Consider the following 21030-nt stretch of genomic DNA (forward strand, 5'->3'; position numbering starts at 1 on the left):
ATTAAGGAAGAAAGAAATCTGGAGCCAGTACTAATGCATGAAGACTGAAGGTCTCTTAGTTTCTTGAGAGAGGTAGATAAATCACTTCTCCCACCCCAGTCCTTATTGTATTTCATTAAGGAGGCATCTTTATCCTATAAGGATGAGGCCATATCTCCCTAAGTAGCTTCATTTCACCTAGAAAGGTAACTTGTCCCAGGTGAAGAAGTGTGTGGTCCACACTATAAACCAGAAGTGGATGTGTAAATACTGGGCTTTCTTAGGCAGGAGAGGTGGTTACTCCTTTTCCTTCAGTGGGTCCAGCTGGATGGCATTACTGAGTTGTTGTCTTTAAAGAAATGTCACATAAGCAGGCCATTGGTCCGAAAGTTGAAACCGCAATAAGACCTCTTTTCCCTTAGGAGTGATATAAAATGAGACCCAGAACCCTAGCTTTATAATAGTAAGTCAGCTTATTTAGCTTCTTTGTTCTTCATGTATATGTGCCTTTTGCTTTCTTCAAGATTTAGCAAAATCTTTTTCTTTTTTTTTTCATGTTAGCTTCTCTTAGCTGTGTACTAGTTGGAAAACAAAGGATGGGCTTAAGTCTAATACCTTTGTTAGAAGTCTGGGATACCTGGAGCCAGGGGGAGATAAAAGAGGAGAAAGATTCTTCCTTCTCTCCTCCAGCCCTCCAAAGAGTTGCTGAAAAGGTCCAGGCCTGATCAATCCATGACTCTCCTCCAGGGACAGCCTTGATAGATGGGGGCTTTTGTGGAGGAAGGCAACATTTCCTTATCAGTCATGAACAAAAAAAGTGAACCTCCAACTAGTAGAACTTCAAGTATTGTTACAAAGATGTGAAAAAATACAGGACAGTATTTTGGAGGAGAGAAACTATCCCTCTTTAGTCTGGGAGTCAACTCCCTTAGGCTATTGTTACTCTTTTTAGCTTCCTCTCCTCCTCCTTTTTTAAACCCACATACTCTCCCACGAGAATTTTCCACAGCACTGGCAGTGGAGAGGCTGTGGAGGAGGAAGTACAGAACTGCCTTCTTAGGGAGCTTGAAGGTCAGAGAAATGCCTGTAGCTACAGTTTTGGCCACAGTAGGGAGTTCTTTTATGCGTATTTATATTCTTAAGTTAGTTGGGGGGGTTATTGTTCTTTGGGTCTTTACATTTATCAGAATTATCTTCCTGAATAATGTTAAGGAATAATTTTGGAAATGCCTTAGAGACCAAATATTAAAGCTATAGTAACAAATTAGGTCTCTTTTGATGTTTTTTGCTTTGGTTAGTTTTTGTTTTTCACATTTTCTAAATTTGACATCAAGTTTTGAGGATGTGAATTTTTTCCAACAAATTCAGGGTTGACCAATATCCTCTTGACATTTTTGCCAAAGATATTCTCACCTTGTATATTGTGTTAAATCATCCAGAGTCTCTAATTATAGAATAAAGAGGTAAAACAGTCTGAAATCTCATGGTGCTATATTATTAGAGACAACTTTTGCTGATCTACCTTAATAGAGAAGAACAATGATGTTAGTAATAAAAAAAGCAAATATTAAATTTTCTGGTTGTGGATGCAGTTTGCATGCTTCTGTGTTATATTTTGGTTAATATTTAGGCTAATCTAATACAATTGAGGAAGCCAAATTTGGATTCAAATTTTGTGTTTGTTGACTCACAAAGTGAAAATCTCAGTTTGAAGATCTCCACACTGAAATGTTTTTAAATTTTTAATTTGGTGTCAGACCAGAGTAGAGAGGTGTCAGTACTATCTGATTTACCTGTCTTAAGAGGCAGAAAATAAAAGGTTAAGCCATTGGCATGAATTGCTTCCTGGTTGTACTAATTAAATGTCTTTTTGTGTTGTTTTCCCCCCATAACAGCATATACTTTCCTCAGTGTAACACAGAAAGGACTAGTACTTTGGACATACTTCACTTGTGCTTTTATTTTACTTGGTTGTACATCCCCCAGAATTGGGACTGAGATAACTATCCTTGTGAAACTGAGAAACTGAGGCAGGCAGCTGAAACGGCCACCAACAAGTTAGGGTTTAGCCCTTCCCTTTTCATTTGGTAACCATCTCTGTGACCCTTAGCAAAGCACTGGAGCAGCTGTTCCCCTACAGCCAAAAGCTTTGATGTTTTTAATATGGATGATTTCATAATCTTACAGACCCACAAAGAATGTAGAAAACACAGCACAACTTGATACTCATTTAAATTGAAATTCTAAAACCCCCAAAGCCTATCAACAGGATCTCTCTGGCTACTGTGTGATAGAAGCTCTTCTCCCATTATATCAAAAGAGGTTTTCTTGAACTGAGTGCTTGGAGACCTTTCCAGATAATGCCAACCTCCACGTTAATTGTGTTTCTCCTTTTCCTCCTAACAGCTGTCACTGAAGTGTAGAGCTCCGGAAGTCTCTCAGTACATCTATCAGGTCTACGACAGCATTTTGAAAAACTAATGGACTGGTCTGATGCCCTCTGGCCACCCTGAGATCGGTGCAAGCTGAGGACCCATAACTGGAAGAAATTGTATTGCCTAGAGACTCTGAACCCAAACACACTGAGACCACCCACCAAGGTAGTGACTAGTCTAACCTGTGCTGACATTAGGGCACAACCTGTTGGATAGTTAGGGCTTCCTGTGAACATTTGTGACCACTGCTTCAATCACTTCCCACCTCTTGCTACCTGCTGCCGTGGTCTGTCCTTATTTGTGGCTTCTCCATTCTATGCCAAGGGCTGGCATTTTTGAGTGTAGTTTGATATTTTGTAATTGAGAGCTCATTTCAGAAGCAGAAAAAGACTAAAAATATTAAAGCAAGGAAAAGTGTCACTGAAACATAAACTGCACTTTATTGTTTTATATTTTTGTACATATGAGAAATTGAGGGAGTAGTGTAACTGGTAGAAAGTGTGAAAACAACTGATTGTCATTAGCTGCACGGTCCTATGAAAAGAGATAACAGTTCCCTGCCCACCCTGTTAGGAGTTCTCTTATCTGAGGCAACTTTGTCCCTGGTCATTTAAAGGCTTTTCCTTGTGATTCGCCCTGTCCTGTATTATCATCTCATTGGATTTTTCTGCAGTTGGGAATAGTGGTCTTCCTTGATTGAATGGTGTCAGGGTGCAGGAAATAGGGCCTGTCAGCACCAAGGCTGAGAGAAATTAGAACTTACTACATTCCTTTCTCTTGATCTAACCCATTAGTAACACTGATTAAAGAATTTGAGTAGAGATGGAAAACAGGAACCAAAATGCCATTTCCCCACTCCTTGCCCTCAGTTTAATTCTCAGGTCCATTTCAGATCCAAAATCATAGTTTTAGAGTTGAAACAGACTTAAGTAATCCAATCCTCTTTTTCTTGAAAAAGATAAAAGGATGTTACTGCCTGAGGCCTGTTGGCTGTTTAGACACAGAGCTGGGAGCCTGGATCATTGTTTGCTGGTGTGTCTCATTAGTTTTCTTTTCCTCAATGCCTTTCTCTTGCCCTTCCTGTGCCTGCTTCTTTTTGGCTCTGCTTGCATTCCTTGCTGATTTTGCACTCCATTCACTGGCATCAGGTGGCAGCGGAGTATCTTTTCAATTACTTGAAGGTAAATCCAGGTGCCAGAATGAAGGAGTAGCTAATGCTTCCCTCTCTGCCTCCTGGAGCATAGTTCTTGAGATCAGCAGGGGGTTGCGGAGATGAAGCAAGTTTAGAGATATCACAGATTCACTTCATCCTTTCAGCTCTGTGATCTTCTCTTGGCTCTTGTTACTTAGGCTCCAAGGCAGTTGAGATCATCTCAGAGGGTTAAGCAGTTGTTGTCATCTCTCAAAAGACTGGGAGTTGTGAAATCCCCTCCTTTAACACATTGGTGTATTTTTTTCAAAGAATGTTTTCATGCCCAAACCAACTTCTTTAGCAGTGTTCACACTGTTTCATGTGTGGGCACTTGGATTGCATGAAGCCCACTAGTCAGAATTCATGACCAAGACTGCTCTTCTTAGATGCCTCTGTCAAATCAGAGGTATTTTCAGACCTAAGAGTAAGTCCAAGAGGAGGAATTGTAAAAAAACAGGAGCAGAAACTACCCCCAGCCCCATCATGTCTGAAAAAACCCTGATTCATGCCAGTTTTAAAACTTGGGAGAGTGGTATTCCCCTAAGCAGTTTCATAAACCTTGAGAATCTCAAGAGAAGAATTAAGGGGGTTTAGGGAAAGGAACCATTGTCCTGTGTTACCAGCCCTCAGGCATGTGGAGAGGAAGGAGAAACACAGAATCCTGTGCAGGGAGGTGGATGGGTCATCATGGATGGGGTGAAAGAGCAAGTTGATAAAGCTCCCTTGTTGGGAAATACTCGGGTACAAGCAGTGAAGAAGATTCACACTACCAGTGCTGTGTTCTCAAAGCAAACTGTAGTTCCAGAAGGAAGAGTATGTGTCAGTGTAAGCAGACAGAACAGTTTTGTACCAGGATATGTCCCTCTGTATCTGAAACAAGGCTTCTCTCAGCCTCCTCAGCAGTGATGGGTGGCAGCTCCTGTTCTCAGCTGACTTGAGCCAACCAGTGAACTCCTTGCTCCTTTGGAGGCTGCCTCCTGTGCACCCTTGATCAGTTAGGGAGGCATTCTGCTCCAGGGAAAGGACCTCTCTCCTGAAGACAGAACCTCTTGCCTCCACCACGCCTTCCCTTTTGGCTCATGTCAAGCTTGGCCTAATTGGGAAACGGAGGTAGATTGCCCTGCATTCCCTCTCTTCTGCCTTAGTGTGTCTTTGTAACAGTCAGCTGGTGTCATACAAAGGGCAGGGAAGCACACACACACCCAGAACTCTCTTGCTGGTCAGAGATGCCCTGAGTGTCTGCCCTTGCCCGAGACTGTTTGTGTGTCTGTGTTGTAAAGCTTGAGATGCTGGAGAGAGATGGGGAGGAGAGGGGTGGTAAATGTTGCCCTAAGAATGCTTACATTCTTTTGTTGTTGGGATCTATTCTTTGGGAGGGTGGGGGTTGTGGGAAGCTTGACCTTGTGTCTTCATCAATAAACTGATTTACACATAATGAACTTTGTCGTTATGTACTTTGTTCCCAGAAATAACCCTGTAGGACAAAACACAGCTGGCCAGGGAAGTGTTGGGCCTTAATAGCCATGCTGTTAGAACCTTTTTTTTGGCTGCCCCACCCCTCCCAGGGATTTGGCCAGATGAGGTTAAAACTGACTTGAGGGAGAGTCCAGTACATTGCAGGCAGGGAGTGTTCAGAGAAGCCAATTCATCTTTACTGGCAGGTCCTCTGACAGGGCCCCAGGGCAGCCAGCCAGCCAGCAAGGCACAGGGACAGAAAGAGCACAGCAGAGGTACTCAGTTTCCTATTACCCAGGACATTGCATAAATCTCTTAATTTATAGAAGCCTCTTAGTCCTGGACTCAGGGTCTGCATGTTCCCACATGAACAGGATTAATGCTGCATGAAAGCAGGCTTCCCTGGAATTGAAGTTTGGTCACTTGCAATTGTGTTGCAGGGGGCACATGACCTAATTGTTTTCAGGATAGACACCCAGCCCCTGGATTCTGATGAGCGCACATTCTGGAGTAGGGGAAAGAGGCTGAGGGAGCCAACAGCAAGATGCCCTTGGACTAGTCCCTGAACCTCTCACCACTACAGTGAGTGTAGGTGAGGTGCTTTGCACAGTGCTAAGCAGCTGGGTTGTCAGAACAATGGCTGCTTTGGTTACTTGGGTGTCCAAATGAGACAGGGACTGTGGGTATAGTCAGAGTAGAGTTAGGGCCTCCGGAAAAAGCAAGGCAAGATATTTGCAGTCAGAGAAATGTAAATAACTACATGCAAGGAAACCCCCTACCAAAACTCTTGTGTTAAACATTAAGCACTAGAGTTATTCTTCAGTGAGATCAGTTAATATTCCCCAGATAAAGAAGAGTAGCACATGTTTTTATTATGCTAATCATTTGTAATCATGTGTGAGATTCACTTTAGCATTATAAAGGTCCAGGCCTATGTGCTGTTTTTCCTCCTTCAGACGAGGTGATTTTGCAAACTGGGCAACTAATTTAGCAGGCAGACCCAGCTGCAAAACAACATAGTAAAAGGCAAGAAGGATTCCACCTTAAAGATAAGATTGCATTTTAACACCTAGGAAGTTAAGAAGTAAGATTCTTAATTTACTCTTTAGCACACAATACCTCAGCCCACCTTGGGGGCCAGGCAGGCAGCCTTGTTTGGTATGCTCCCAGCCCCAGACGCTGGTATCACAGGGAGAGATCAGAGCAGGGAGTTTCTTGTGTTAATTATAAATATTAAGGAACCACTTAATAAGTCCACACCCCTAAGCTTTTTTTCCTGTTCCCAAAAGTCCTCAACTGCTTTATAAAACCCCTAGACATGGCACCACTACAGGTTCTCATGTCCCCACCTGGTGCAAGCCAGGAGCTCTGTCCTCTCACTATCTCTCAATAAAAGTCTCTCCCTGGCTCTCCTATCTTGGGTGTTTGCTAAGTTCATTCTTGGCTCTGCAAACAAGAATCCTGGCATCAAGGTTGGATGATCCTTTTCTGACCCCAGAATGGTGACCAGGAAATACTGGGATCTCAGATCCTCTCTTTTGGCTGCCCTAGGGCTCCCAGGGATTTTGCCAGATAAAATTAAGATGGACATCAGGGAAAGTCCTATACCTCGCAGAGGCTCCAATTAAACAGTCCCCATACAGTCGGCCCCACCAACACAGGCATCTTTGCAGGCAGAGTGCTGATGCCAGCAAAGAGTTGAGGACTCCCAGGTTTAAGCTTTCCTACTCCCACCTCATGCATTGATGCTTTTTCTGATTTGCTGGACCCAGTTTTCTTTTCCTTGCCACCCCCAGCTCCAGGAGACAAGAGCCTGTTTATTTTAATACCTGGTGTGGCACTTGGGAAAGATCACACCTCCCCCGTTGTTACCCATTTCTATCTCCTGAAACACTAATCCTAGAATCCCAACCAGCCCCCAAAAACGTTATTACCAACAAGAATGTTTCTTGAAAAGTTTCCGAGTTGGCTCCTAACTTGCCATCTCAGCTTCTCATTTAGCTTTTGCCCTGCCATTCTTGATGCAGCCCCCGAGGAGAAGGCTAATTTGGGGGTTCATTTGACCCAGATGGTCTTAATTTCCAGAGTATTGTTTTGAAACAGGATTGTCCCCAACATTCTGGGACTGAGAACTCCACTCACTGCTGCTTCTGTTAATCAGGTGTTCACATCTAGCCTCTGGCTTCCCTTGTTTCATTCACTCTCACTATCGTCAGAGGCTCCAGGATGAAGCTAAACAGCCTCTGAACGCTTGGCAAGGTACCCAGCTATGATGAAGTGGGGATGGCCCAGGCAGGTTTGAGTCCTTTCCTTCTGTCCCACTCCATATCTGGGCCTCAGATGTTGCAGGTAGACCCACACACCCACTCCCCTGGAATCTGACCTTGCACCTCAGACATCAGGTGTTCCCAGCTGAACCAGAGCCTCCTGAGGCTCAAAGTCAGACCCAAGGACAATGCTTCAAAATTTTTCACCAAGATAATCTCAGTGATTGGCGAGCAAACAGGCCCTTACCTACAGGTGAACATTCTTTTTTTTTTTCTTTTTCTTTGACATATCTTCTTGTAGAGTAACATAAGCATGTATAGGTTTTAAACTACTAATTAAATTGCGCACATACATTAACATAATAGGAATACAGCTACATAACAAAAGCAGATACAGGTGAACATTCTTAACACAAAATGACAGCTGAATCTTAAATTCAGACATACTTTGCATTTTATGTTAATACTGTGGCTACTTGTTTAAATAAAAACAATAAATCACTTAACCACTGACGGCCAGTAAGAGGCCCTATATGATATAATTGACCTGTGTCTTTGTGTTCCCTTACTATAAAGTTGAGAAGCTTCTGAGGTGCCTGGCTCCAAGGTATAAGCATTGCATGATTTTTTACTTCTAGTGCATTTGGGCTGAAGTTGAACCCAAGTGGAGGGTCATGGCTGGGGGAATAGACAAAGTCTGGGGTCCTTGGGGTAAATAAGGATTAAAGATGTATACAAGGGTGCTATAGTGCCCTGGACAATTTTATCAAGTTAGGGAAAGCTCAGATGACGATGCTAGAAGGTGAGAAAAATCTCATTTCTCCCCCCAAAAGAAGCACCCAGGAAGAGGCCATAGGCTTCTTGACTCTGTTTGTTTTTAGCTGCTGCCCTGGCCCTTCCAATCCTCTGGGAACCCACCTAGAATAAATGGAAATGCCTACCCAAGGTAGTGTTCAAATGTCCTATATGGGGCTGTATGTCTGTAAGAAAGGCAGGAAAAAATAAAGGTCACACACTGAGACTTAGACATGCTGGGCACTGTGTTAAGGGCTTTCACACCACAGCTCACTTAAGCCCTGCAACAAAACTGATCACATCTCCATTTTACAAATAAGGCAATAGAGTTTGGAAAGTTCACAGTCACATAGTAAGTAGTAGGGGCCAGGATTTAAGTGCAGATCTGTCCAATTCTGAGGTCCAGGCTCAAAACCACTATGCCTCCTGTCTGGACAAGAGGGAGAGGGAACAACTGGGAAGGTGCTCGAAAGCAGAGCCCAAAGGGAGGAGGAAAACTGGTTCTGGAGGAAAGCTGGGTTCTGGGAGGAAGCCAGCTCCTATGTAATAGGAACTCAGTGAGGGGTGCTGGGTCCCAGAGATAAAAACACAGGAGATCCCTCTGGGATTCCCTTTCCTTCTTCCTGTCCTGCAGACAACTCAAATGCAGTTCTGACCAGGATGCTGCCCTGCTTCAAAACCCTTCGGCGCCATCCCATCCAGCACAGGGCTAGATCCAAACTCCTCACCCAGCAATCAAGGCCTCTGAGACCTCCCCTCAACCAGCTCTGCCTCCTCTCACCATGCTTTCAGGGCTCTCTGCTTCCTGGACTCCCTTCCCAAACCTTTGTAATAGCTCCCAACTTCTCTCCATCTGTAGCCCTCCTCCCCCACAACCTTCCCGACTCTGCTACCCCAAATCCACTTCCTTCAAGCCTCCTTCCTTGAAAGTTGCTGCCTCTGAAGCCTCCACTGGCTCCTCTAAACTAGTTGTTCCCCTCCCTCCGCCCTGCCCCCAAACCTTGACTGCACAGGGCACACGCTGGTAGAGCTGGGTGTCTGCCTCTCCCCGTTGGACTGTGAGCACTGTGTGAAGCTCCACCTGTGGCTGCCCAGCTAAGGACTCCCAATCTTTGTAGTCCACATTTTACACTTCAGTAAGATGAGTTAGCCTCTCTCAGCCTCAGTGATCTCATCTGGAAAATGGGAGGTAGAACGTGGGCAACAGAATCGACCTTACAGTTCTGAGGATTAAAGAATGCAGGCAAGGCTCGGTGTCATGTTGTCTGGCACAGAGTATACGCCCAATAAATGCTAGCTATTGATGATAAATGATAGCTGGTGGCAACTGCTTCAGAATAAAATACATGGGTGATTCTGCCCTCAAGCCGGGTAAAAACTGGTATCTCCCAGTGTGGAAAGGATGTAGTTTTGGTTACAGGAGTGGAGGCCATTCACTGACAGGAGATGAGCTTTGCTTGGTGCTAGCCTGATCAACCTACCTTTCCCTGCTTCAGTGAGGATGAGTGACGACCCTGAACTCTGCCCTCCATCGGGGTTGAGATGAGGCTGGACGCTGCCCCCCACACACGGTGCAGGGCAAATAGTGGGACCGCGGGGTAACTCACTGTACTGGGAAGGGTCAGAAAAGGGACGTAGAGTGGGAGAGCCTGTGGGGAAGTGCGCCGGATGGTGGGGGATGAGCAAAGCAAAAGGCTGTAGAGCCTCTCCCGGCCTCTCCTCCCACCCTCCAGATTAGATCTAAAAATATCACAGGCGAGTCGGGGCGGGGTACGGTGCAGGTCTAGGCTAGGGACTAAAGAATTCGCCGAGGGCCGCCCGAAGGAATCTGTCGGGCTCAGGGACCCAGCGGAGTATGCCAGCCCTTCCCCCCGCGCCCCCCCCCGACTCCGCGCTCAGCCCCCCTCCTTCCTCTATCCTGCGCGAGCGGGCGGCGCGCTCCGAGGAGAGCCGGGGCCGGAGGTGTCCTACCCCTCGGCGGCCGCACCGGCCCCCCACCCCGCGCCCGCCCCTGAGCCCGCCCCGACTGGGCAGCCAGGGGCGCCCGCACCCCTCTCCCCCCGGGCCGGGAAGCCGGGGGCAGCGCCGGAGCCCGGGGGGAGTGCTGCCCCGCCGACCGACCGGCCAGGGCTGGGGGCGGCTAGGACGGCCCCGGGTAAGCGGCTGGAAGCGGGGGAAGAGGCGGGCCGGGGACCGGGGCGGGCCGGGCCGGGCGCGGCGCTGCTGGTGGGAACCGCTGGGCGAGGGGGCCAGGGCAGGGGAAAGAGGGGGCCGGCGGGGAAGAAGCGCGGGGCGGCCACGTGAGAATTGGCGCTGGCCGCGGGGGGTGCCTGCAAGGTGCTGGAGGCGGAGAGCAGGCTGGGCTCCGGCATCGCCCCCAAACTCCCACCAATCAGGTCATGGGGAGCCCAGCATCCAACGACGCCCCCACCGACCCATTCCCACAGGAACGTGTGGGGACAAACAGCCGGCAGACGTGTGACTCGGCCCAAGGGACCGCAAAGCCCCAGCTCTCAGTCCGGCGCAGGGATTAGGTGTCCAGGCCAAGGGGAGGGCACCAGAAGCAGGTTTGGTCCCTGTGTGTGCCCCTGGTCTCTTGCGGGCGCTGTCTGCAGACTCACTGCAGAGCGCAGGCCTTGGGGAGGAGAATTGGGTCTGGGCCCTGCTTCTTGGGACAGCCGCCATCCACCCCCAACCAGCTGGGGATGTTAGGTTAATAGACCCTTAGATCTAGGACCCCCGCCTAAGAAGAGGGAGGGAGTGCCAATCACCTCTGAGTCAGGGACAGGGCAACACTGGGCCTTGTGAGTTCCAGAAGACTGGCCCAGCCTAGGAGCCTCTCTTGTACCTGCTCCATGGTTCCAGCATTGTGCCCTGTTTTTATTTCCTGCTATTTCCCAGAAAGGGACTGGTTTCTGGGCAGGGTGTGTGGTGTCTAGGAGAATCTGCAGGTTAGGTACATCCTAGACACCTGAAGTTGCCACACTCAGAGAGATGGGGGACTCTTGCATTCCTTGCCCTCTGTCCCTCCCCTAGGATGCCCTCTTCCCACCTGATTGTGCTGCTTATGTAATTAACTCAGCTGAGGCTCTCTGCCAAGCTGACTGTGTCTAGGGATGCCTGAGGGGCTGAGGCCCAGGAGGGATCATGGGGAAGAGGAACTGTACTCCCCAGCTGGGAGCCAGTGTAAGTGGATAAGCACCTGTTGGGGACAGAACACTGCACTGGGTAGAAAAGAGATCTGGGTCCTAGTCTTAGTTGACAGCTCTACTGGCTGTGTGGTCTTCACTTCCCTAAGTCTCTGTTTTGGGGGTTTTTGTTTTTACCTTAAAATGAAACGGGGAAGGAAGAATCACATGCATGCGTGCCCACACACACATGCACATACACACAGACCCCCCATATGTGCACGAACAATGGTGTAACAGTGGATTTAGTGACCCATCCCAGATTGCTAGGAGGTCCCACTGAGACTGTGGAAAACCTTAGTTGAATAAAGGACCCTTATACATAAAAATGGCCACTGTTTATTGAACACTTACTCTGTGCCAGGCCCTGGACTTCACATGCAGGACCTCACAATGCCCTGAGATGTTTCTTACCCAAGGTCACACTTTAGGTGGCAGAGCTAGGAAACAAACTCTGGTGGGTCTCATTCCAAATCCAGCCCTATATTTACTATACTGCATATACACATACCAGGTGGATTGGATTCTGAACCAGGACAGACTGAGGGATATTCAGCTGTGAACTGTGCATATGTGGAAAGAATCTGCATCCACAGAGAGCACAAGCTGAAAATCATGTCCTGCCCAGAACCCAGCAAACCTATCTGCCCTGGACCCATGTAGTAGGTAGGCACTGGTGTCATCCTGGGAATAGTCCCCAGCCAGGAGGGCTCAGGCATGAGTCTTCCATCCCCAGTGGAGGGAACCGGAACCTGTTAAGAGATTTACTTGGATTATCTCAGAAGGGCTGTTGATCCCATTTTATATATGTGCAAAGCATGGCTGAGATTGGGCAGCTGATTTGCCCTCTGACCCACAGCTAGGAAACGTCACAGCTGGGATTTATACCTAACCCTGAAGCCACTGAAACTGAGCAGGCAAGGGGTTAATGACCTTATAGCAAGGTCCAGTCCTGCAGCAGCCCTTTCCTGGGCACCTACTGTATACCAAGCCCTCCAAGCTCAGGTGGATGCCCTTGGCCTGTAAGCATTCACCAGCTAGAATCCCTCAACTTGGAAGCTTAAAGTGCTGTGACATCGTAGAAAAGCGCCGCTGTCATTACTTGCCGTGTGACTTGGGGCACACTGCTCATTCCCTCTCAGCCTTCTCTCTAAAGTGGGACCACCTATCCTTGAGGGATGGGGTACTAAGCGTAACCATGGGAGCTCGCTGACGCACAGTGCTCAACCCGTGGCATGCCCCAAGCCAAAGCAGTCATCTAGTCCAGGGGTCCTCAACTGGGGGCGTTCTGGGTCATCATGGAGACTGGCGACTGCTGCTGGCAGGTGCCACCTGGCAGCCGGAGATATAAAATGTACTTCCCAATAAATAATTCTCCACCAAATGCCAGGAGTGCCCCCATGAGACACACTTGCCTACTATCACCCCTCAGGGCAAGACCCAGACTCAGGAGTTGCTGTCTTGTCACAAGCTCAGTGGGAAAGCTGGGACTTGAAGCTAAAGTCTAATGCTTTTGCCACTCTGCTCTGCAGCCTGCCTTGGTTGGGGAGTCAGACCTGGCTAAAAGTCAGGTCCTAATACAAGTCAAGAAAGATTGGGTCCCACTGGTGGGATGGATGGCAGGAAAAAAATGGAGAAGGAAGGATGGACGGGTTTGACAGGTGGAGATGATAGGCATCGAGAGAAAGGGAAGGCATGTGCTGAGTGACAGTAACAGTTTCAGCAAAGTCCCCCAGGTAGAAAAGCACAGGACAGGTCCAGGGAGAAGCCAGCCCACCAAACCCACACCTCTTGTCCCCACAGTCCAGGTGGAGACCACAGAGGGCCCGGGGCAAGCAGGGGCAGCAATGGTTGGTCCTGACGGTGGCTGAGCCCGCAGCCCCTGGAATATGCAGCCCAGGGAAGCCCCAGGCAGCGCCAAGGACGAGGCGGCGGAGTGGGGCGGGAGGCATGGTCTCCACCTACCGGGTGGCCGTGCTGGGGGCGCGAGGCGTGGGCAAGAGTGCCATCGTGCGCCAGTTCCTGTACAACGAGTTCAGCGAGGTCTGCGTGCCCACCACCGCTCGCCGCCTCTATCTACCTGCTGTCGTCATGAACGGCCACGTGCACGACCTCCAGATCCTGGACTTCCCACCCATCAGCGCCTTCCCTGTCAACACGCTGCAGGTAGGAGGCCCTCGGTGGGGTTGGGGGGGTAGAGGGCTAGGGAAGAGGCTGGACGTCAACCCCCTTCAGGCTCTGGCCCTATTGCCAGGCCCCACCGCTGGCTTTGGGAGCTCCGTGCTTCACCATGAGCCACCCTTCCTGGAACTCTACCAGGAATCCTTTCGTTTGTGCGCTGTTTGTTTTTTCAACAAATATTTGGTGAATGTTTAATGTGTGTCAGGCCTTGTGGTGGGCACTGGGTAGAATGGTGCACAAAACAGATGTGCAGTTTGCTCTCAAGGAACCCAGTCTGGTAAGAAAACAAATAGGCAATTACTATATGGTGTGATAAGGGCCATGGCTGGTGGAGACGCAGGCAGTTAAGGCAGCCCTAAGGGGGCATCTAATCCACCCATGTGGGTGGGGTTGGGGGTCACAGGAGGCAATGTCTCAACTAAGTAGGATTTGGGCCAGTAAGGGGCAGTGGAAAGAAAGACAGGAACACTAGATGCCTGTTAATATTCTGGGCCCTGCTTACCCTGCCTCAGACCCCTGTCAACTGCAGAAGGGACAGCAGAAGAAAAGGCCAGGACCTGGGGAAGGTGTGTTCTCAGAGACTAGAGAGCCCCAACCAGGTCACTTGCTCAAGGGCCTTTTCTCTTAAGTGATGCCCTGCCCCCTCAAGACAGATCTCAGGACTGCCCACTGGGCACCCTTCCTGCGGGGGTTTGGAAGCACATGCCCCCGGTGCTCTGGCTTCTTGTGCACCTTCCTTCTCTATACCTCTGGCTTGAGAGGGGGTCAGGAGCAGGGGGAAGCTCAGCATTGACACATTTGCTTAACCAAAGGAAGCCCCTGACCCGAGGTGCAGAGGCTGCTCCAGCAAGGACAGGCCAGTTGGCCCTGCCAGTCAGCAGGCTCATGTTGGGGCTGGGGCTGGGGCAGGGGAAAGGCTTAGGCTTAGCAACTTGGGGCAAGAGGGCCTTGGCCCAACCTCAAGGACATGTCTCTCCCATCCCAGGTGTGGGAGGCCAACCCAAAAGACAACAGCCTAATCCAGGCACCCGTGCCTTGGAAATAGCAAGTGGGTCCAGGGTCAGGGCCTTCTAGTCCTCCAAAGGAGACTAGCCTGAGCGCATATTCAGATCCAGTCCTACACATTGAGCTTTGTTCATTTTTTCACATATTCTTGTGTTATTTATTTTAAATTTTAATTCAATTTCAATTTGGGGATAGGTAAGACACAATTTAAAGTCCAAACTTTGTAAAAAGGTACACCCAGAGAAATTTCAGTCCCACCCTGCCCTCTCCACCCTGAATCTTGCTGCATTCTCTTATAGCCATTCTCCTTGTTTTTTTAATTCATATTTCCAGGGTTTCTTTACACAGATAAGAAAATGTATTCTTACTCTACTCTCCTTCTTACATTAAAAAAAAACAACAAAACTAACAAAAAAACTGTTCTTCACTGTGTTTTTTCACTTAACATTATAACCTGGAGATCTTTCCATGTCAGTATCTAGAGGTGGTCTTCACTTTTTTTTCCCCCATGGATACACTGTGTTCCACTGGAGAGGGGTACCACAGAGTTGCCTGTTGTTGAACAAGTGGGTTGTTTCTAATCTTTTGCTGTTTAAAACAAGGCCACAATGAGTAGCCCTGTACATAGTCTGTGCATAGGGAGGCCTATCTGCGGGATGGATTCCTAGAAATGGCATTGCTAAGTCAAAGGGGAAGTGCAGCTGGAGTTTAGAAGGTGTTGCCAGGTCCTCCACCCCTTCTATAAAGTTGCATATTTTGTGCTCCTGGGAGGAGTGTACCTGAGCGCTTTTTTAACCTAAAGCCTTGCCATCAGAGAGTACTGTCAAACTTTGGATTCGTGACAGTCCAATAGATGGGAGATGATATTCTCAGTGTAGTTCTTATTTGCATCTCTGCTAATGAGTGAAGTTGAGCATCTTTTCATATGTTTAAGGACCTCTGTATTTCTTTTTCTGGTGACTGTTACTTGGTCCATCTTCCTGTTGGATTGCTAGCCTTTTTCTTCCTGATGGACCCTGAGTTTTGGACCCTCCAGGATGTCCAAGACTTCACTCCTGGAGCATAAGAAAGGGACTTTGAGCAGAAAAATACTGAGAAGGGACCCTGCATGCCCCAAATATCAAATATACAACCTAAGAATCTTGATGGCCACTGTCTAAAAATAAAATAAAAGTACATTTTTCCCCAATGTTGTATGAGATCCAGCCCAAGAGAGGGGTGTGTCCTGGGTTTGAGCCTCAGTTGTTCCCTCTGCAGCCCCTCTCCTCCTGTCAGAGAAGGAAGCTGAGGTCAGAGGGCATGAGCAACCAAAAGAATGAGCAGCAAGTGCATGGCTGGCACCCAGGTGCTGGCCTCCCTCAGCTCCTGTGTGCTTGGAACTGGACTCAGTTTCCATTGCCTCTTCTCTCTCCTGACACATCCCCAAGATGGTCTTTTACAGCCTGGAACCCTGCATGGAGTTAGCTGGAAGCAAAACTAAGCTTTCTCCCTCCCTTTAATCAAGGTGAAGGGACAACCCCTCCAATTAGGAGACTTCCTCCTCTCCCTTTTAGGAGCCCTGAGAAAGGAGTGGTGGGAGGCAGCCTGGAGGCCCCCTTGAGGGGGCAGCATGTTAGGGGAGAGGTGGCAGCTGTTGCCCTCCCCACTAGAGAGCTGGAGAAAGGTGGGAACCTCCCTGCCTGTTTCTGCATCCCTTCCACTTCCCACTCATCTCCACTCTGCAGGGGATGGGGGAGTAACTGCACACCCGGGTCAGGGGTGGGGGATCCCAGGTTCCTGGAGGGCACGGTAGGCAACAGAATGTAGTCTTCCCTGGCCTCAGAAGCCAGTTCATGGGGCCGTATGGTTTTAGATTTGTCCTCAGCATCTTCCCCTTGCTCCAAAGTTAAAACTAAGCATAAAAGCAAGATTCCACATCATCTCCCTGGGTAAATCCACTGCAGCAGCTTATAAGCCTTTGAGTTGGGAGGTGCTTTTCTGGAGTCAGACTTAACTCCCCACCTTTGCCACCAAAGGCCTTCCCATCTTATTCCTTCTCTGAAGTAGAGAACCAGCTATAGTCCTCCTTCACACCCGGTCCCTGCCCTAACTCAGCTCATAAGCTGGCACTGGAGACAGGCGTGCACCTCCTTCCTGTCTTTTGCCTGAACCCTCAGGGGAGAAGACACTGGTTCCCCTTGTCCTTCGAGGCCTCTCCCTCCCCCAACTTCAGGGACCTGTTCTTTCCACACACTGGCTGCCTTCAACTGATCTTGAAATTGCCATCTGCTGGCAGGTTAATTGGCTAATTAATCTCTTAAGGAACCTTGTCTTTAGTGCACTCAGCCTTTCCAGGGGCCTATTCATCTTGAGCTGCAGCCCCTCTTTGAGAATTTGCCACAAGCATTCAGGAATTTTATCTCCCTGGAGCTGCCCTGGGGCCCTGCTCCTTATCAGCCCCCATTATGCAGCCAGTCTCAATCTTTTTCTCCTCAGGCCCTCTCCTTCTCAACCCTGAGGGCAGAGTGGAGCAAACAAGGGGCACAGCAGATAGCAATCTAAGGGCAGCTTACAGGCAGGAGTTGCATTGATCCCAGCATGGACCAAGTGGGGTTCAGGACCCTGGAGAGCTCACCAACCTAGGTTGTGCAATTAAAGAGCCTGCTGAGAGCCAGCACTGGGAGGCACGGAGGGGAGGAAGAAGAGGTAAGTAAAAATGAGTAAGGCTTGGCTCTAGCCCTCTTAGAAGCTCACAGGAGAAGTGGGGAGCTGGGGATGGAAACAGCTCTAGCCAAGTGTGGAGTAAATTGCAATATTTCCAGAATCTGTCGCCTGGCCTTTGTCCATTAACATATACCTCTGCAGCTTCTCGCAGCCTTTGGGGCGAGGGGTGGGGAGAGGCTGTTCTCTCCTCCCCTCTGTGCCCTCAGAGCTACACCAAGGTATAATCAAAGGATTCTTAGAATACAGGAGATGAAGGGAGTAGTCCTCTGCTTGCTGGAAGGCTTCTCTGAGGAAGAGGCATTTGATCTGAGCCTTGGAGGATGGGATTTAAGCAGATCCAACAACTAGCTCAGGGCTTGGCTTTTAGAGGCACTTAATAAATGTACTTGAACAAAGGACTGGATGGATGAATGGTTGGATGGATTGGGAGACAGAATGGGACAAGACACATCTCAGCTCCAGATATGCACAGGACAGTGCATTGGCCCTTGAGGTCAGATGGTGTGACCTGCCCTATCCTGGCTTAGAGCTGGGGAAGCTGTAGCGCTGAGCTCCTCTGTTCTGCCCTAGGCCAGGCCTCCTGGGGATGGGTGGGTGTGGAAGGCTTGGGGTACAGTGGCAGGTGAGAGTGCTGTCCATCTGTGGCTGGAGGTGGCTGGGGACAAGGGGAGCCTTCATGATTGCTTTGACCTTGGCACTGACCGGGGATGTTGCAGGAGTGGGCAGATGCCTGTTGCAGGGGACTCCGGAGTGTCCATGCCTACATCCTGGTCTACGACATCTGCTGTTTTGACAGCTTTGAATACGTCAAGACCATCCGCCAGCAGATCCTAGAGACAAGGTGAGGGGCCAGGATACACAGTCCATTACCACATTCGTGGATGCCCCAATGCTAGCTACTTCCCAAGAAAGAGGTCCAGTGAGGGGACAAAGATGAAGTACACTTAAACATGCACATACAATAATTTTCTCTTCCCATTTCTGTTAACTTATTCTTGGGCTCCTACCACGGGGTGGTTAGTCTAGTGCAATGGTTAAGAGCAGGGGCTCCAGGAACAAGACTGCCAGGGCTGCTCAGTGGTATGACTTGAAGCCAGTTATCATGCAAGTCTCAGTTTCCTCATCTGTAAAAATGGACTCACCTTTTGGATCGATTGTGCAGATTAGAGAATATAACATACCTAAAGGGTTTACTTAGTGCTGCACCTGTAGCAGAGACGTATGTGTAGTAATGGTAGTAGTAGTATTGGCTAGGCACAGCCTGCCCTTGAAGCCCAGTGGTTATGCGACAGGACTGTACAGTTCTGAGATTACCACCTCACCCCACAGAGTGATCGGCACCTCGGAGACGCCCATCATCATCGTGGGCAATAAGCGGGACCTGCAGCGCGGACGCGTGATCCCACGCTGGAACGTGTCACACTTGGTGCGCAAGACCTGGAAGTGCGGCTACGTGGAGTGCTCGGCCAAGTACAACTGGCATATTCTGCTGCTATTCAGCGAGCTGCTCAAGAGCGTTGGCTGTGTCCGCTGCAAGCACGTGCACGCTGCCCTGCGCTTCCAGGGCGCGCTGCGCCGCAACCGCTGCGCCATCATGTGACTCCCCCCCACCGCGGGCTGCAGCCCCCACAGGCCCAGGCAGCTTCCCCTCGGGACTGCGGGGCTTGACCGGAGAGAAGCCAGAATAGAATTGTGATGGTCCTGTCCTGAAGCACCCCTGCAGCCACGCGCCTCACCGTAAGAGGCGGGGGGACCCTCCCACAACTGCCCCGTCCTCCCCTCCCGCACTTGTCTGCCCAGGACGCCGGCCTTTAGTGCCATAGGTAGTGCGGTACCCTGCCCGGCCCTAAGGGGAGCTGCGGCCTTTTGGGATTAGGGATGAGCACGTGAGAGTGGAGGGTTGGGGTAGGGAGGTGCTGCCTTGGCCGGGTCCCCACGGGTCTTCCTCAGAAAGTGTGTCTGTCATTGCCCCGCAACCTCCTTTCCCGTGTCTGTCAGTCTGCCCAAGCGGCTTTTGGTGCCCAGCTGTTTTACCCACCCTCCGGTTCCCCCCGTCACCCAGCTCCGTTCATAGGGCTCTCATTTCATCCATCCCTTTCTCGCAGATCCTGGCAGCTTTTTGAGGCCAGCCTTCTGACCTTTGGCACCATTGACACAGGGCAGAGAGATGTGGGTGGCCCAAGGTCCACAACTGGGGTCTGAGAGTTGAGGCCCCAGATGAGTCGGGGGAGAAGGCTGACTCTCCTTCCAGGGAACCTCCATGCCCAGCAGCCCCCAGAGACACAACAACCTACCTTCCAGCCTTAACTTGATGGTCTGTCCCTGCCGGGTGCCCCTCACCCCCTTCTTGACCCCAAAGCCAGATTGCCCCCTGGGTTAAAACTTTTTTCTTGACAGAGTGTGGAGAGGGAATCCCTCAAGGATAGATTTGTTTCCATGATGCCAGGTTCCAACCCTCTATTACCTCCTCTCTGTTGGATGGTCAGCCAGATTGGGGGATGTTGGGATTGGGGGACTATTGGTGGACATGGTGGTGCCCAGGTGGCATCAGGTGTACCAGTGAGAATTCTGTCTCCCAATCCCACCCCAATCTGACTGCCCCGCACCCTGCCTGCCTTGAATCTCAGATTTCCCTGATTAATTTGGGGAGGGGCAGAGCTGAGAAAAGAATTATGGGGACCCTTGTATTTAGGGGAGACAGCCTCACATCTCCACCCCTAGTTGGAGGCCCTCAGGATCTGATGCCCCTTGTCCCAACACCCTATGCCCTGACTCACTCTGTCCCATTTTCTCCGGCTGAGTGGCCGGGTTTCTACCTCTAGTCACTGGAGCTGATCACTGTCAGTTTTGTACTGATTAAGAAATAACAAAAACCATGAAGATACAGGAGCACCCTGAGGGATTACTGGGGGCCTTGGAGGGTGGGAGCAATTGTCTGGGTCCTGTTCTCCCTAGACAAGTTATTGAGGCTGAGCCCTCAGCCGTTGTCTGGTGGGCAGATAACAAGGTCCCTTGTTAGAGAGGGGCAGATAAAACAAGCCAGCCTTGACATAGCCATGCTGAGGTGTGCAGGCCAGGAAATCAGGTAGCCCAGAGTTGATGGAGTGGAGTCTGGGGGAAGGGTCCTGGGTGGGGAGGTTATCATTCAGATCCAGTGTGGGAGGGAATCAATGTTCATGCGTCCCGTCCCCAGCTGGCTCCTCCTCCACCCACCAGGGATAGCACAGCCCCAGGGTGACTGCCCTGACCTTGGGCAGTCCTGTATTCCTGGCTTCTATTTCCTGCTGTGCCGCCTGAGTTTGGGCAAGTGACCTACCCTCTCTGAGCCTCCCTCTGAAACAGAGGTGGTGGCTCCCCTTCCCCGCACTTCGGAGTGGCTGGAAGGGTAAGGAAGAGGGCCTGCCCCCTTTTCTCCCCTGTATGCCTTCCCCCTGGTTCGCCAGGAGGACGGGATGAGGGATGGCAGCATCTCACCTGCCCTGTCACTGTCAGGCCTCTGGCTGCCCCCTATGGGAGCTATTGGAATGTATTGCCTGGCTGGGCCCCCCACTTCCACTTGACCCCAGGTATTTGATTTTGATTCTCTCCACCCCCATTCTGAGTCTCTGTCCTTCTCCCTGCCTCCCAGGGTTTCCCACCACAGGGTCTAGAAGTGTGTGTGTGACACCCATTGAGCTGTGATTGGAAGTCAGATTAAAAATCAGGGAGTGTTTTCCCTTGTTTCTGTACCAAGGTGTTGGCTCAGTTCCTGCTGTGGGAGGGCAGGGGCCTGCCTGCTGAGCTCTGCTGTGGAAGGAAGGTCAGAGGTGAGGTTGCCCTGAGTCCCAAAG

The 21030-nt window shown here is 50.0% G+C and overlaps 2 protein-coding genes across 10 annotated transcripts in view; both read left to right on the plus strand.

Moving 5' to 3' along the window:
* Positions 1–5041, plus strand: part of LOC108407510 (adaptor related protein complex 2 subunit beta 1) — a 148206-nt gene extending 143165 nt beyond the window's left edge. For all 8 annotated transcript variants that reach the window (XM_073235250.1, XM_073235249.1, XM_073235252.1 and 5 more), the window contains one exon: positions 2386–5041. In XM_073235250.1, the coding sequence (XP_073091351.1) occupies positions 2386–2460 (75 nt within the window). In that variant the 3' untranslated portion in view covers positions 2461–5041. The remainder of the gene's footprint in view (positions 1–2385) is intronic.
* A 4992-nt stretch (positions 5042–10033) lies between these two features.
* RASL10B (RAS like family 10 member B) lies at positions 10034–20928 on the plus strand. Of its 2 annotated transcripts, XM_073235257.1 has the most exons (5): positions 10140–10278; positions 10571–10690; positions 13115–13477; positions 17917–18041; positions 18530–20928. In XM_073235257.1, exons 3-5 carry the CDS (start codon positions 13262–13264, stop codon positions 18798–18800), a joined length of 612 nt encoding a protein of 203 aa, XP_073091358.1. In that variant the 5' UTR covers positions 10140–10278; positions 10571–10690; positions 13115–13261; the 3' UTR covers positions 18801–20928. The 2 variants fall into 2 exon arrangements, with proteins under 2 accessions (XP_036871311.1, XP_073091358.1); XM_037015416.2 differs by lacking the exon at positions 10571–10690 and having other exon boundaries at positions 10034–10278.
* The last annotated feature ends 102 nt before the right edge of the window (positions 20929–21030 follow it).

The sequence above is a fragment of the Manis javanica genome, chromosome 4 (genome assembly GCF_040802235.1).
Source record: "Manis javanica isolate MJ-LG chromosome 4, MJ_LKY, whole genome shotgun sequence".
NCBI lineage: Eukaryota > Metazoa > Chordata > Mammalia > Pholidota > Manidae > Manis > Manis javanica.

What these genes read in the sequence shown, in the direction of transcription:
- RASL10B (XM_037015416.2), top strand. Translation starts at nt 13,262, where the DNA reads ATGGTCTCCACCTACCGGGTGGCCGTGCTGGGGGCGCGAGGCGTGGGC. An exon ending in TCCCTGTCAACACGCTGCAG is followed by an intron (nt 13,478 to 17,916) that starts GTAGGAGGCCCT and finishes GGGATGTTGCAG; the next exon opens with GAGTGGGCAGATGCCTGTTG. An exon ending in CAGCAGATCCTAGAGACAAG is followed by an intron (nt 18,042 to 18,529) that starts GTGAGGGGCCAG and finishes CTCACCCCACAG; the next exon opens with AGTGATCGGCACCTCGGAGA.